This window comes from Arachis stenosperma, chromosome 3, assembly GCF_014773155.1.
Source record: "Arachis stenosperma cultivar V10309 chromosome 3, arast.V10309.gnm1.PFL2, whole genome shotgun sequence".
NCBI classification, from domain to species: domain Eukaryota; kingdom Viridiplantae; phylum Streptophyta; class Magnoliopsida; order Fabales; family Fabaceae; genus Arachis; species Arachis stenosperma.
In genome coordinates, this window is record NC_080379.1 from 119,233,847 (window position 1) to 119,250,105 (window position 16,259).

General features: G+C 34.5%; 2 protein-coding genes across 2 annotated transcripts; one reads left to right on the top strand and one right to left on the bottom strand.

Annotated features, from left to right (window-relative positions):
- The first annotated feature begins 517 nt into the window (after window positions 1-517).
- LOC130968530 (probable WRKY transcription factor 41) lies at window positions 518-2,298 on the top strand. The gene is made up of 3 exons (XM_057893865.1): window positions 518-1,137; window positions 1,242-1,370; window positions 1,467-2,298. Exons 1-3 carry the CDS (start codon window positions 818-820, stop codon window positions 2,116-2,118), a joined length of 1,101 nt encoding a protein of 366 aa, XP_057749848.1. The 5' UTR covers window positions 518-817; the 3' UTR covers window positions 2,119-2,298.
- Window positions 2,299-2,317: 19 nt separating this feature from the next.
- LOC130968531 (uncharacterized) lies at window positions 2,318-3,306 on the bottom strand. The gene is made up of 3 exons (XM_057893866.1): window positions 2,850-3,306; window positions 2,753-2,770; window positions 2,318-2,678 (listed from the first exon to the last, which is right to left on the bottom strand). Exons 1-3 carry the CDS (start codon window positions 3,256-3,258, stop codon window positions 2,488-2,490), a joined length of 618 nt encoding a protein of 205 aa, XP_057749849.1. The 5' UTR covers window positions 3,259-3,306; the 3' UTR covers window positions 2,318-2,487.
- Window positions 3,307-16,259: the final 12,953 nt, after the last annotated feature.

Below are 16,259 nucleotides of genomic sequence, written 5' to 3' on the forward strand. Positions count from 1 at the left end.
ATGTAATAAAATTATTGCCCCCTAAACTTTTCCTTCTTTTAAAGTATATCAGGATTTATCTTGTAAGCAAATTTAATTATAATAAGATTTTAAAAATAAATATAATATTTGTTTGTAAAAATAATCGATATATAAATTAAATGATTATTATTTAATAACTGAATAATAAAATTAATCATTTGAATGGCAAGAAGAAGGTTAATTATTTGAATATTAATAAGAGTTAAAAATAAATTACTACTAATTAAATTTGAAGATATGCATTTTCCAATTAAAATTCGTCAGCCATATATATGTTTTTTGTGGTGACCCCAGCAACCATATACTTGTTTCATCATGAAGGCATATCACAGAGTAACTTAATACTTATCGAGTTAAGTGGACTGGGTCAGCATTCTAGTGATCACTGTTCACTGACCAAGTCTTAAGCTGAAAAACTCGTTTTCCAAGTCAAAGTTGGACTTTCAAACATCCAATTATGGTTTCCCTTTAAATACAAAGGCATTCAATCCTTTCATTCAGCAAGCCGAATTTGCTTCTTAAGCCTCACTCCCGCCTTCTTCTCTCTGCACCAACATCGAACTTCAAACTCAGCAAATCCACTTGAGCTTCAAAGCCCATGATCATAGATTACTGTACTTCACTATTCCAAACGTATTGCACTTTTCTTCAGCTTCCAACCCTGCTGCAGAACAAGAAACTATACTGGTTGACAAGACTGCATTTCCATTTTCCAGAGTAGAAGTGATGAACTAGTGCATCAAATTATCAACGCACCATCAAACTTGATCTTGTTAAGGTGATAAACACTACAACAATGGAAAATGACGGGCGCTGGGAGCAGAACATACTCATCAACGAGCTAGTTCAGGGGATGGAGGTAGCAAGAAGGTTGAAGGAAGACATGAATGCGACATATTCAGCTGACACAAAAGATTTGTTGCTGCAGAGGATATTATCGTCGTATGAAAAAGCTCTGCTAATTCTAAGATGGAATGCATCAACTTCCAAGTCTCAGAACATGAGTCAAGCAACAGCAACAGCAACCTTGTTTTCAGAGTCACCAATATCTATCAGCGCAAGTCCTCTGAGGGAGGACAATCATAATCAAGAGTTTAAACACGATTCAAAGAAAAGGTAAATTTCGCAAGAGCAGTTTTCTGCCACGAAAACATCAGCTATGTGCTATGTCTAATAAATTATACTAACACTGCTATAAATTTTTTGAAACTCTGTTGCAGAAAGACAATGGCCAAATGGGTAGATCAAGTGAGAGTGAGCTTTGAGAGTGGCCTTGAAGGACCACATGAAGATGGTTACAACTGGAGAAAATATGGACAGAAAGATATCCTTGGTGCCAAATATCCCAGGTGTGAGGAATTTCCCTTATCCTGCTTGAGACAAGTTTCACAAGAATTCTTATGTATAAACAATGGATTTACCTGTATCTATTTTGACATTTGCAGAAGTTATTATAGGTGCACCTTCCGGAACACTCAGGGGTGCTGGGCCACGAAGCAAGTACAGAGATCAGACGAAGATCCTACCATATTTGACATAACTTACAAAGGAAGGCATACCTGTTCTCAGGGAAACAAGGCTGTTCCGCAACCGAAATCGCCAGACAAACATGAGCAACTGCAATGTCATAGTAACGAAATTCAGCATAGACAAACATCAGAAGAAAGCCTGACAACTTTCGGGACCATTATGACAGTTAAAAGAGATATGGTGGCAAATGGAGAGATGGAATATCCTTTCACTTTCCCTTCAACTTCATTTGGAAGCATGGCACAAGAAAGCTACAGCTTGATTCCTTCAGCCCTGGAGAACGAATCCTTCTTGAGCAGTCATTTCCAAACTCACTTATTATATCCAAACATGCAAGAATTTAAATACCTGCCATCTACATCTTTCCAGATGAATGAGCTTGATGGGATCTATAATAGGCCACTTTCAGAATCAGATATTACTGAGATCATTTCCACCAACACATCCACCACCAATTCTCCAGTTCCGGAGTTCAATTTCTCACTTGATCCAGTGGAAATTGATCCAAATTTCCCTCCCAATACCCTGGATTTTTCTCCTAGAGCCCTTAACAACAAGAACATCTAGGAGCACTTGAGGCAATTGTAGACTTGTAAAACAATGAGCCAGAAATGGTTAGAACTTAGAACTGTCTTTGTAGTTAATGTTAGAAACTCAGAGTTGGCACTCTTGAGCAGAATTTTCCTTCAAATAAATAAATGCTTCAAATTTGCACGTTACAACATATAATACTAAATCTTTACAGAAGGGCATGGAGACTGAATGATTAAATAGGGCAAATTAAGTTACATGATTACATCATCTCAATTTATCTATTTTTTAAATATAAAAATATGGAAAGTCGAAGAGAGCTTGGGAAAGTTGAAGATTTATATCAATATATGCAGAATGGTACAAATTGGCATATTTCTTTAATGCCAAGAGGGTTGAAGCATATCAAAGGTCCTCGAAGCGACTTTTGTTATCTTTGAAATCTGGCGTGTTTTGTTGAGAATTGGATTTGGATGCGCTCCTGAGAGCCTGTCGGAGTCCCAAGACAATGAACAAGTTAGTTAGAGTGAGAAGCGACTCAGCCCCGCCATGCAACCAATCCACGTTGGAGAGTGAAGTCCCATACTGCACCTTTGCTGTCAGAAAAATCATCAGAGAGCTTAATATATGTATGTATGTATGTATGTTTAGTAAGTGAAATGAAACTTACCGTAAATCCCAGCTGGTACTGCAGAATGGAATGGAGGTGGTTAAATAATTGAAATCGGAAGCATAAAAGAAGAGATGTGAAAGGAAGGGAAACTAACTAGTGGCTCCGACGAAGGCGAGCAAGAAGTAGAAGCCGAAGAGGGTGAGGTTAGGGGAAGTCTTGGACTTGGTAATGAAGTAGAGAAAGGCTATATATGGGAAGAGGGAGAATGCGAACAGCTGGGAAGCAATGCTCTGTGAGTCAATGGAGGGCGCCCATGGATCTACAGGGAACGGCAACCCCCTCACCATCCCTCTTCCTCTCTTCGTCCTGCAAACCCAGTAGCTGTAGCTGTAGCTGTAACTGTAACTGTAACTGTTGAGTTTTCGTTCACAGGAGGGAGAAGCCAAGTGAGATTGAAAACTTGAGGACGGACGGAACATAAACTTTGGGGATCCACCAACAAGTGATGAAGAAGGCAACCCGATGGTAGAACCGCCACCTGCTGCCATCTTCATGTCGTACATCTTCCTCCTCCTCCTCTGTCCACTCGCTTCGTCTCATCTCTTCACGCCACATTTTCCGAAATGGGCTTCATCAGTCCAACTCCAATTCCACAACGGGCCTAATGGGCTTTCCTTCGTTTAACTGTTTAAGTATGTGGGCCTACTTTTTAGATGACTCCAACAGTGCAACCACAACAATAATAAAAGATTAACCAAATAGGTCCCCAAGAAATTTACCATCCGACAGTTTTGTCCCCCACAAAATTTAACTAAGATTTTGATCCTGAGGTTTTCAGATATCTGCCAGATACATCCCCAAAACCGTTTGATCCAGTTAAAGTAGTGACGTGTCAGGTTAACTGTGACATATCACCTTTAGGACATTTTGGTCCCCATCCATGCTGGACAAAACGACGTCGTATTGGAATCAGGGGCAAACAACGTCGTTTCGGGGAGGACAAATTCGTCCACAGTTAGACAGAGAATGCAAACGGCGCCGTTTTCATGTGGAGACCTATTTGCCTTATAATAGTATTTTAGGGGACCTATTTGACCTATAATTTGTGATGTTAAAAGAAGTTATATTTACTTCAACGCAAACCTTAAAAACACATTGACATTGGTCCGTTCATTTATCAAAATTGTAACATAAATCTGAGAACCCAAACATGTTAACCACACAAATATTTGGCTTTAATAGCAACACAAACCAAATCAAGTCAAAAGAAGGTTTATTTTCTTCAACATAAACTAAACGAAACTATTCTAAACAACATAACGTCTTCTTCCTCCAATATAAAAAAGGTGGTAACATAACTAAGACAACAATTTTCATACTAATTCTTAGAAGCATCATTTCTTGAAAGACTGGTTCAACCCTCATGTTGGAATGAATTTGAACAACTTAGATACTGTACCACTGGTTACAGCTGATATTGTCTCAACACTAACACTCCCCGAATTCTTTGCCCTAATTACTGTCTCCTTTGGACGTCTAAAAGAAAGCTGAGCTTGGAATAAACAGTATTGCTGAAACATGGTGATAACAATACTGTTTATTCCAAGCTCAGCTTTCTTTTAGACGTTCAAAGGAGACAGTAATTATGACCGAGAATTCGGAGAGTGTTAGTGCTGAGACAATATCAGTTGCAACTAGTGGCATAGTATTTAAGTTGTTTAAATTCATTCCAACACGAGGGTTGAACCATTCTTTCAAGAAATGATGCTTCTAAGAATTAGTGTGAAAGTTGTTGTCTTAGTTATGTTACCACCTTTTGTTATGTTGGAGGAAGAAGACGTTATGTTGTTTAGAATGGTTTCGTTTAGTTTATGTTGAAGAAAATAAACCTTCTTTTGACTTGATTTGGTTTGTGTTGCTATTGAAGCCAAATATTTGTGTGGTTAACATGTTTGGGTTCTCAGGTTTATGTTACCATTTTGATAAATGAACGGACCAATGTCAATGTGTTTTTAAGGTTTGCGTTGAAGTAAATATAGCTTCTTTTAACATCACGAATTATAGGTCAAATAGGTCCCCTAAGATACTATTATAAGGCAAATAGGTCTCCACCATGAAAACGGCACCATTTGCATTCTCTGTCTAAGTGGGGACGAATTTGTCCTTCCCGAAACGACGTCGTTTTGTCCAGCGTGGATGGGGACCAAAATGTCCTAAAGGTGACATGTCACAGTTAACCTAACACGTCACCACTTTAACCGGATCAAACGGTTTTGAGGACGTATCTGGGGGATATCTGAGAACCTCAGGATCGAAATTTTAGTTAAATTTTGTGGGGGACAAAACTGTCGGATGATAAATTTCTTGGGGACCTATTTGGGGTATTACTCATAATAAAATTAAATGGCAAAACCAGCACAAGTTGGCAGTTGGCACAGACTGACCAGGGTCTGTGTACCTTAACCATTTTTTCTCGGTTTAATAAAGGATAGAAATGGAGCTTACTTGTTTAAGAAAGTTGTCCACTTTGTGCCTTTGCAATACTCGAAAAATTTGTCATTAGCCTTCCATTTTTTCTTGTGTGGTATTATATTTATTTGTTTGTATGTTTTAGTTAGTAATTATTATTTATGTATTGTATTATTTTATTTTTGTTATTTAGAAAAAATTTGATTAAAAATATTTTAGGAATAAGTAAGTTTAAAAATGTGAAAGAAATATTTTTATTGAATTTTTTACATAGAAATATAATTAAAAAGAAAATGTTCAATTATGTGGATATATCCTATATCCGATATCCGACACTAAAAAATGCGGATTTTATATCCGATCCGATTCGATGGAAATTGTGTGGATCGAATCGAATTTTCAGCCATATCCGACTCGATCCGATCCGCGTACACCCCTATCTACGACTCTGCTATCACTTTTTTTTAATTAAAGAATATTGTTAAATAAAAAGTATTATAATTTTAGGCATATCTTTTAAGATATCGTAGTACTATAGTTACTATAATATAAGCATTCTAACATGCACCAAATTAAAAAGTAATTTTTCTAGCAAGGAAATTATTTTAAAGAAGAACAAAGTTGAGTAAAAAATGAGAAACTGATAGTTGTAATTAAATTTTTTAAAAAATATGTATTATATAATTTTCGTTTATTATTAAAAAATAATCTTCACCATAATATGACTCTCACATTACATGACATTGAATTTTGTTGAACACACTGAACTTTAGATAATATCCATCATATATTGTTGTATTTTGTTAATCACAGCACTGTACACCTTTTGTAAATGTAATTGCAACATGGCATGCACTATTTGCTTCTTTTTCTTGATATATTATTCTTTCAAGTTAATAGATGGGTTTTATTGAGAATTGAGAAATGTCGAATGATTGAGGGAGAAACCTTTCCCCGGATGCAACAGAGCCACTACAAGAAAATCAAGGTTTTGCTACGCTTTTAAAGAATAGTGAAAAGTAAAAAAAGGCATAGCAATAATTTTTTGTCATTTTTTAAGCTATGGACACGTTTTTGAAAAGATCATTTTTGCAAGCATGCCGGTTCTATCACCACATTTTTTGTCACCATGCTTTTATCTATTGTCACGCTTTTAAGTTTGGCCATATGTGAGAGATATGACTATGCTTTTAAAATGTGACAATAGCAAGAGATATCGCTACGCTTTTAAAGCATGCCAATAGCAAGAGATATAGCTACGTTTTTAAAGCGTGATTATTGATGACTGCGGTATAATATGACTATGCTTTTAAAGTGTGGCTATAAGTTTGTTCAGGTTCTATTATTCGTTTTTTAATCTTCGTAATAAAATCTTACAAAATTTATAGATAATTGTAAAATTTAGATAGTCACCAATAATTTTAAATCAATTAATTCAACCTTCATAAACTTGTCATCAAACACACAATATAGTGTGTTTGATCACGTGACATACTCTAACAAAATGTCAAAAATCAAAGTCATACCAACTACCTATGAATTTCTAATACATGAATTATAATTCCAACAACTATTACATTATCTACTTCCTTTACATACTTCATTACAAAATATGAAACTTCATGATTACTTCATCACAACTCTCACATTATCTACTTCCTAATACGGAGTCATAATGCCTAAGTTCCATTAAGGAGTCTGCAGCCACTGTGACCAACTCAACAACATGTTCAATTGCATTCTCTGATTTTAGGTCACTGAAGCAAGCCTGTTAATCATGTAAAATGCTTATTATAGTATACAAATAATGCAGAAACAAAGGGAAGCATTATATCTTTTCATAGATTACCTAAACTCCACATAATGATAATATAACAGAGGATTTAGATATCTAATGTGAAATTGTAAATAAAAAAACAAAAACATGACAATAATCCCCACAATATAGAAAATTCAGCAAAAAACTACACGCATTTCTCTTTTGTAAAAATTCAAATAAGTATATAATACATGGAGATATCATAAAGGAATCTCAACACCCAGTAATAGAAACCATGATTACTTACCATCTAGGACCTATGATATTCTAAGGTTCAAGCGTGTAAAATTACATACTCACCTAAGCCCTCTCCATGTTTCCAAGATGAGCATGGCAGATTCCAGACTTAATTTTCAGGTTCAAAGGCATTTTTTTCCCTGAATTTACTATTCAAACATGCTCAATATGCTGAAGAGCTCTGTCATGTGCCTTAGTTTCCATGTATATAGTAGCCAAGAAATCAACAAAGCTTGCATGTGCTTTGTCTGGTTGACTCCTTAGATAATCTTCAAGAATTTGGATTGAACAGGCAACTTGACCACATTTTTTATAGCACTAAAAGAAAGTAGTAAAAGATAAATTTAACAATGAAAGTCAACTTCTAAATAAATAATTGGGTCAAAATCAGAAGTGATCAAATAATGAAAACGTAAAGATCATAATCTCAGCTTTGGAAGAAATTCTAACCACTTTCATGATTAGTAGATGAAATTCTAACCACTTTCATGATTCAAGTGGGAATGAAAATTCATGCAGCTAAATAGTTCTAGAAGCATAACTAATTAAGAATGAAGATGCAACAAAATAATAAACCATCTCTCCTGGACCGGTCATAAAGCATTTTCTAACGGGATGAATCTTTTGGAGTCAAATGAGCGGCAATCATATCAAAATCCATTGCCCTTTTGTAATTCTCAAGGTCATAATAGACAAGTCCAAGGGTGTGATACGAATCAGCCACATTTGGTATTAGCCTAATAACTTCATGTGCGACAACTATAGCCTACAAAAAGCCAACAAAAAAGCTAAAGAAAAAGGAATAGACGAAGAGAGCATGCAGGAGAGAGATCCAAACAAGAAAATGTTAACATCCAGCTTTTGTGACAAATTGCAACTTCCAACCTTTTCAGTTTTTCAACCGTAGACAACTTGTATATTGGTAAAGTAATGTAATTTTAAAGCCAAATCTGAAGTAATTAAGTATGAATGCTCCTTCTTGTATATTAATTTTTTAGCCCTATCTCAATTAGTTATCATAAAAGAGAAATACAGAAGCATCTACTGCCCTAAGTTGCATCAGGTTACTATATCCTCTAAGTTGTAGAATCTATCCGAAGGTGTATGGCAGAAAACCATCCTCATGAAAAATATGAATCAAGTTGGTAAAAAATTTATTTATCCTCTAATCAGTCATAAGATAATAAAAAAATTCTTATCATTGATTGGAATCTCAGTACCATGAAAACTTGTAAAAAGCATCAAGATTAACAATAAATACTAAAAAATAAACAAAATAAAGAGAAAGAAATTCTGGAAACAAAAAGATATGAGTCAATAAAGTAGTTTCGATCTAGGGCTGGCAATATATATCCTACCTGCGGATACCCAACCCGGACCAACCCGTTTGGATAGTTGCTTGGGGACAACCAACGGTTTAAGTTTGGTGTTGTGATGAGCGGATATTTTATATGTTTTTTGGCATCATTTTCATATAGTTTTTAGTATATGTTGTTTAGTTTTTATTAAGTTTTATAGGTTTTAGTGTTAAATTCACATTTTTTTATTCTACTATGAGTTTTTGTATTTTTGTACAATTTCAGGTAATTTCTGGTTGAAATTGAGGAGATGGAGCAGAAGTCTGATTCAAAGATAGAGAAAGCACAGCAGATGTAGTCCGGATCTGATCTCCTTGCATTCGAAAGAGCTTTTTTGGAGCTACAGAAGTCCAAAAGGAGCGCTTTTAACGGCTATGAAAAGCTAACTTCCAGAGTTTTCCAGCGATATATAATAGTCTATATTTTGTTTCGAATTAGAAGGCCTAAAACTGGCATCCAACGCCAACTTCCTTTCCCCTTCCAAGCGTCCAGCGCCCAAAAGCAGAGACCGGCATCCAAACACCCAAAGAGGACCCCCTAGCCAACGTTCAACGCCCAAGAAGTCCCCTAGCACGTAGATCTCATCAAAGCGCAGCCCAAACACTCACCAAGTGGGCCCTAGAAGTGTATTTTAGCACTAAATAGACTATTTTACCCTTACTAATCATCTGTTTAGTATTTAAAGTGTATTTTACATAATCTATAGAGATCACGCATATCATTCAGCCCTATTTTCGTTTTTTCATTGTATTTTACTTTCATTATGAGTTTCTAGCGAAGGAGCCCTGCTGAGCCCTATGAATTAATAAAAGTATTACTATTTCTTCTCCGATCCATGTTTGATTTATTTCTAAGATGTATATCCGCTCTTCAATGTGGTGAATAGGATGATCGAACAATCAGCTCTGTTCACCACACTAAGATGAACGTGCTTGATAAACACCTGTGTCTACTTGGGTTCGTGTGAATACGTGACTGGAAAACACGAGCCAACAGCTATATTTATACATTTCTCAGACGGTTAATCCACGACTTCGTTGGGGACTTCTCGAGACACCAGTTCAGCCGATTTCTGGGGAGATTAGGGTCTCCTTGGTATAGGCTAGAATCCAAAGAAGCAACATTCTCTGATCCAGAAGATTCGACATTGTCTGTGGCGCTTTGAGTAGGATCGCCAGGAGAATGACTTGCTAGCGCTTCACCCTTCGTCAGATTGGATGACCACGGCCAATGGCGTTCAATCTGTAGCAGAGAAGATCAATGACCAAGGCCCATGGCATTGATCACATATAGCCTGCCATGGAAGAAATCACTCACAAGCAGAGAAGACAGTAATACCAGAAGTAATTCAGAAAGGCAAAGCAACTCCAATCCTTCAACATATCCCTATTGCTGATCCCAAAAGTCCTAATACAATTCCATATCCAACAACCTTCTGATCTCCCTAACTAGACCTGCAAGATAACCAAAGCTTGCTTCAAACCACAATCCTCGTGGGATCGACCCTGATTCGCTCAAGTATTACTTGAACGACCCAATGCACTTGCTGGTACAATAGTACGAAAGTGTGGGGATTCGTGCTACCAAGTTTTTTGCGCTGTTGTCGGAGATTGTTGAGTTTGGACAAACTGACGGATTCTCTTGCTCCCTAGATCAGGTACTTTTTATTTTATTTGAGTCTTTTAATTTTATTTTCTTCTTCTTCAATTTTCGGAAAAAAAAGCTTTTCAAAAATATTTTTTCCTTTCTTTGTTCAAATTTTGTTTTCTTCTTCCTTATTTTTTCCGAAAATTTTAAGACTTTTTTCAAGAAATATGTCTTTTCTTTGTTCAATTTTTATTCTTGGTTTGAGTCTTTGTTGCTTGTGTCACTGGTAATTTTCTAAATTTTTTAGTCTTACATGTTCATGTTTTTCAATTACAAAAATTTTAAAGCTTCTTCAAAAACCTTTTTCATGTAGTTCATTTTCAAGCATCCTTAGCTTTCTGTTTGAGTCTTTTATTTTTGTTTTTGGTTAAATTTTCGTTCTCTTCAAGTTTTTCTTTCTAAAAATTTTTAAAAATATTTTCTTTGTTTAAATTTTTTTCTTTTAATTCTTTAAGTTTGGCGTTTTCTTGTTATTTTTCCTTTAATTTTAGAAAATTGTGTTTTGATTTTCTAAAAATTTTAAGTTTGGTGTTCTTTATGTGTTCTTGTGTTCTTTAAATTTCTTGAGTCTTGTTCTTTGTGTTTTTGTTAGTCTTCAAAGCGTTCTTGAGTCTCTTTTGTGTTTTGATCTTAAAATTTCTAAGTTTGGTGTCCCTTTGTGTTTTTCTCCAAAATTTTCGAAAATTAGGGGTGCTAGATCTAAAAATTTTAAGTCTTGTGTGTTTTACTTGTTTTTCTCTCTCCTTATTAATTCATAAAAAAATAAAATATCTTTTCTTATTTTTAATTATTTTTTTGAAAATTGTATACAAAAATTTAGATTTTAGTTTTAAAATTTTTTTATCTTATTTTGCCTTAATTTTAAAATTCAAAAATCAAATCTTTTTCAAAATCATATCTTATCTTATTTCAAATTTAAAATTTCAACTTTAAAAAATTAAAATTTCAAGTTTCAAAATCTAAAATTTAAAATTTAAAATTTCAATTTTTAAAATTAAATCTTTTCAAAATTTAAATTTTCAATTTCAAATTTCAAAATTTAAAATATTAGATTTCAAATTTCAAATCTTAAATTCAAATCTCTTTTAAATTAGTTACTTATCTTCTCTCTCTCCTCTTTCAAAACCTCCTAACTAACTCTTCTCTTTCCTAATTTTTGAATTCTCATCTTCTACTCTTCTCTATTCTTTTTCAAATTTCATTCTTTTTAATTAATTAATTTTAATTTCGGTTTAAATAAAAAAATTAAATATTTTACTTTAATTATTGTTTATCTTCTCTACTTCTATCTCTTCTTCTACCCATTCTATCCTCATTCTTCCTCCTTCATCTTCTACCTTTCTTCATCATGAACGCAAGTGGGAATGAAGAGTTCATAAGAACTCTGAGATCTTATACAAATCCCACTGCTGACTTCTATGGAATAAGTAATAGCATACCTCACATCAGAGCTAGTAGCTTTGAACTCATCGCTCACCTTATTACTCTGGTGCAGCAAAATTGCCAGTATTATGGGCTTCCTCAGAAAGAACCTACAGAATTCTTGGCAAATTTCTTAAAGATTGCTGACATAATACACAGTGAGAGAGTAGACCAAGATGTCTACAGATTATTGCTTTTTCCTTTTGATATAAAGTACCAAGCAAAAAGGTGATTGGATAACCAGCCTAAAGCTAGTTTAAAAACTTGGAAACAGTTAGCGGACAAGTTTTTAAATTAATACCTCCCCCCAAGAAAGATGACCCAGCTGAGGCTGGACATCTAAGGCTTCAAACAAGGAGATAGTGAATCTCTTTATGATGCCTGAGAGAGGTATAGGAGGATGCTAAGAAAATGTCCCACTGAAATATTTTCAGAATGGGTACAGTTAGACATCTTCTACTCTGGGCTTTCAGACATGGCTAGAATGTCTTTGGACTACTCTGCTGGTGGTTCTATACACATGAGAAAGACCATTGAAGAAGCTCAAGAGCATATTGAGACAGTTGTCATCAATTAACATCTGTACTTATCTGCTGAGACTTCTATAAAAGGAGAGGTTAAGGCAGTATCTACTGAGCCTAACTGATGAGCAGATAATTTATACACTTTTTGGCATTGTTTTTAGGTAGTTTTTAGTATGATCTAGTTACTTTTAGGGATGTTTTCATTAGTTTTTATGCTAAATTCACATTTCTAGACTTTATTATGAGTTTGTGTGTTTTTCTGTGATTTCAGGTATTTTCTGGCTGAAATTGAGGGACCTGAGCAAAACTCTGATAGGAGGCTGACAAAGGACTACTGATGCTGTTGGAATCTGACCTCCCTGCACTCGAAATAGATTTTCTGGAGCTATAGAACTCCAAATGGCTCGCTCTCAACGGCGTTGGAAAGTAGACATCCAGACCTTTCCAGCAATATATAATAGTCTATACTTTATTCGTTATTAGATGATGTAAACTGGTGCTCAACGCCAGTTCCATGCTGCATTCTGGAGTCAAATGCCAGAAACACGTCACGAACCAGATTTGAACGCCCAAAACACGTTACAACTTGGCGTTCAACTCCAAAAGAAGCCTCAGCTCGTGGATAGATCAAGCTCAGCCCAAGCACACACCAAGTGGGCCCCAGAAGTAGATTTATGCATCAATTACTTACTCTTGTAAACCCTAATAGCTAGTTTAGTATAAATAGAACTTTTCACTAGTGTATTAATCATCTTTTGACTGTTGAATCTTTGATCATTCGGTCTTGTGACCACGTTTGGGGGCTGGCCATTTGGCCATGCCTGAACTTCTTTCACTTATGTATTTTCAACGGCGGAGTTTCTACACACCATAGATTAAGGGTGTGGAGCTCTGCTGTACCTCAAGTTTTAATGCAATTACTATTATTTTCTATCCAATTCGATTTATTCCTGTTCTAACATATTCGTTGCATTTCAACTTGATGAATGTGATGATCCGTGACATTCATCATCATTCTCACCTATGAGCGCGCGAGATAGACAACCACTTCCGTTCTACCTTAGGCCGGGTGCATATCTCTTGGATTCCTTGATCAGAATCTTCGTGGTATAAGCTAGAATTGATGGTGGCATTCATGGGAATCCGGAAAGTCTAACCTTGTCTGTGGTATTTTGAGTAGGATTTCGGGATTGAATGACTGTGACGAGCTTCAAACTCCTGAAGGCTGGGCGTTAGTGACAGACGCAAAAGAATCACTGGATTCTATTCCAACCTGATTGAGAACCGACAGATGATTAGTCGTGCTGTGACAGAGCATTTGGACTTTTTTCACCGAAAGGATGGGATGTAGCCAATGACAATGGTGATGCCCTACATACAGCTTGCCATGGAAAGGAGTAAGAAGGATTGGATGAATGTAATAAGAAAGTAGAGATTCGGAAGGAACACAGCACCTCCATGCACCTATCTGAAATTTCCACCGTTGGATTACATAAGTAACTTTATCTTTATTTCCTATTTATTTTATTTATCTTTTGAATATCTAATCTAATCATATTTGAATCAGCCTGACTAAGATTTACAAGATGACCATAGATTGCTTCATACCAACAATCTCCGTGGGATCGACCCTTACTCACGTAAGGTATTACTTGGACGACCCAGTGCACTTGCTGGTTAGTTGTGCGGAGTTGTGACTAAGTGTAATTCATGTGTGAGAGCTACCAAACTATTGGAGCCATTGTTGATGATCACAAATCCGTGCACCAAGTTTTTGGCGCCATTGCCGGGGATCGTTCGAGTTTGGACAACTAACGGTTCATCTTGTTGCTCAGATTAGGTAATTTTCCTTTCAAAAAGTTTTCAAAAATTTTTCAAAATTTTTCTTTATTTTCGTTTCCCAAAAATTATTTTCGAATTTTTTTTTAATATTTTGAAAATAAATCATTCTATGGCTTCAAAATTTTTAAGAATGAATTCTAGAGTTTCATGGTAACATATTGAAGTCTGACTGGCTGTAAAGCCATATTCAAATCCTTTTGGATTGAGGCTTCCTCTTCACATGCTTGAACTATGTATTCTAAAGCTGGCTGGCTATTAAGCCATGCCCAACCCTTGGATTGGAGCTTTAGGCTAATATTGAAAGATTCCCAGAATTCTTCTTAAAGATTTTGAATTTCTTATTCTCTTTTTCCATATGTTTTTCGAAAAAAATAATAAAAATACAAAAAAATTAAAAAATCATAAAAATAAAAATATTTTGTGTTTCTTGTTTGAGTTTTGAGTCAATTTTTAAGTTTGGTGTCAATTGCATGCTTTAAAAATTTTTCTTGCATTTTTTGAAAATTCATGCATTCATGGTGTTCTTCATGATCTTCAAGTTGTTCTTGACAAGTCTTCTTGTTTGATCTTGATGTTTTCTTGTTTTGTGTTGTTTGTTGTTTTTCATATGCATTTTTCGTTTGTTAGTGTCCATGCATTAAAGAATTCTAAGTTTGGTGTCTTGCATGTTTTCTTTGCATCAAAAATTTTTCAAAAATATGTTCTTGATGTTCATCATGATCTTCAAAGTGTTCTTGGTGTTCATCTTGACATTCATAGTGTTCTTGCATGCATCATGAGTTTTGATTCATAATTTTCATGTTGTGAGTCAATTTTGTTATTTTTCTCTCTCATCATTAAAAATTCAAAAATAAAAAATATCTTTTCCTTAATTTTCTCATAATTTTCGAAAATTTGAGTTGACTTAGTAAAAAATTTTTAAAAATTAGTTGTTTCTTACAAGTCAAGTCAAATTTTCAATTTTAAATATCTTATCTTTTTAAAACTTTTTCAAAAAAATCAAATCTTTTCCATTTTTATCTTATTTTCAAAAATTTTAAAATTATTTTCAAAATCTTTTTCTTAATTTTATTTCAAAATTTCGAAATTACACTAACAGTTAATGTGATTGATTCAAAAATTTGAAGTTTGTTACTTTCTTGTTAAGAAAGGTTCAATCTTTAAATTCTAGAATCATATCTTTTAGTTTCTTGTTAGTTAAGTAATTAATTTTAATTTTAAAAATTAAATCTTTTTCAATCCTATCTTTTTATCATATCTTCTTATCTTATCTTGTTATCATATCTTTTTCAAAAATTTTATCTTTTTTGAAAAATTTGATTTCAAAATATCTTATCTAACTCCTTATATTCCTATCCTTTCAAATTTGATTTTAATATCTTTTTCAACTAACTATTTGACTTTTTGTTTGTTTCTTATCTTTTTCAAAACCACCTAACTACTTCTCTCTCTCTAATTTTTGAAAATATCTCATCCTTTTTCAAAAATTCTTTTTAATTAATTAATTGTTTTAAATTTTAATTTTAATTATATCTTATCTTTAATTTTTAAAAATCATTAACTACTTTTTCAAAATTATTTTTGAATTCTCCCTCTCTTCTCTTCTTCTATTTATTTATTTATTTACTAACACTTCTCTTCACCTCTCTTCATCTCCAATCACTGCCTCTATCCTCACCCTTGTGATTGGATTCTCCACTTTTATTCTTTTCTTCTTCTACTAATAATAAGGATCCTCTTTGTCCAGATATAAAGGATTCTTCATCCTTTTCTTTTTCTCTTCTCTTTCATATGAGCAGGAATAAGGAAAAAGACACTCTTGTTGAAGCTGATCCTGAACCTGAAAGAACTCTGAAGAGAAAACTAAGAGAAGCTAAATTACAACAATCCAGAGATAACCTTTCTGAAATTTTTGAACAAGAGAAGGAGATGGCAGCCGAACCCAACAACAATAATGCAAGGAGAATGCTAGGTGATTTCACTAAACCAACGTCCAAATTTGATGGAAGAAGCATCTCCATTCCGGCCATTGGAGCAAACAATTTTGAGCTGAAACCTCAATTAGTTGCTCTAATGCAACAGAACTGTAAGTTTCATGGACTTCCATCTGAAGATCCTTACCAGTTTTTAACTGAGTTCTTGCAGATTTGTGAGACTGTAAAGACGAATGGAGTAGATCCTGAAGTCTACAGGCTCATGCTTTTCCCTTTTGCTGTAAGAGATAGAGCTAGAACATGGTTGGACTC

Excerpts from the sequence above, each read along its gene's own strand:
- LOC130968530 (XM_057893865.1), top strand. The coding sequence starts at position 818 with ATGGAAAATGACGGGCGCTGGGAGCAGAACATACTCATCAACGAGCTA. Across the intron at positions 1,138-1,241 it reads AAACACGATTCAAAGAAAAG|AAAGACAATGGCCAAATGGG; the intron begins GTAAATTTCGCA and ends ACTCTGTTGCAG. Across the intron at positions 1,371-1,466 it reads CTTGGTGCCAAATATCCCAG|AAGTTATTATAGGTGCACCT; the intron begins GTGTGAGGAATT and ends TGACATTTGCAG.
- LOC130968531 (XM_057893866.1), bottom strand. The coding sequence starts at position 3,258 with ATGTACGACATGAAGATGGCAGCAGGTGGCGGTTCTACCATCGGGTTG.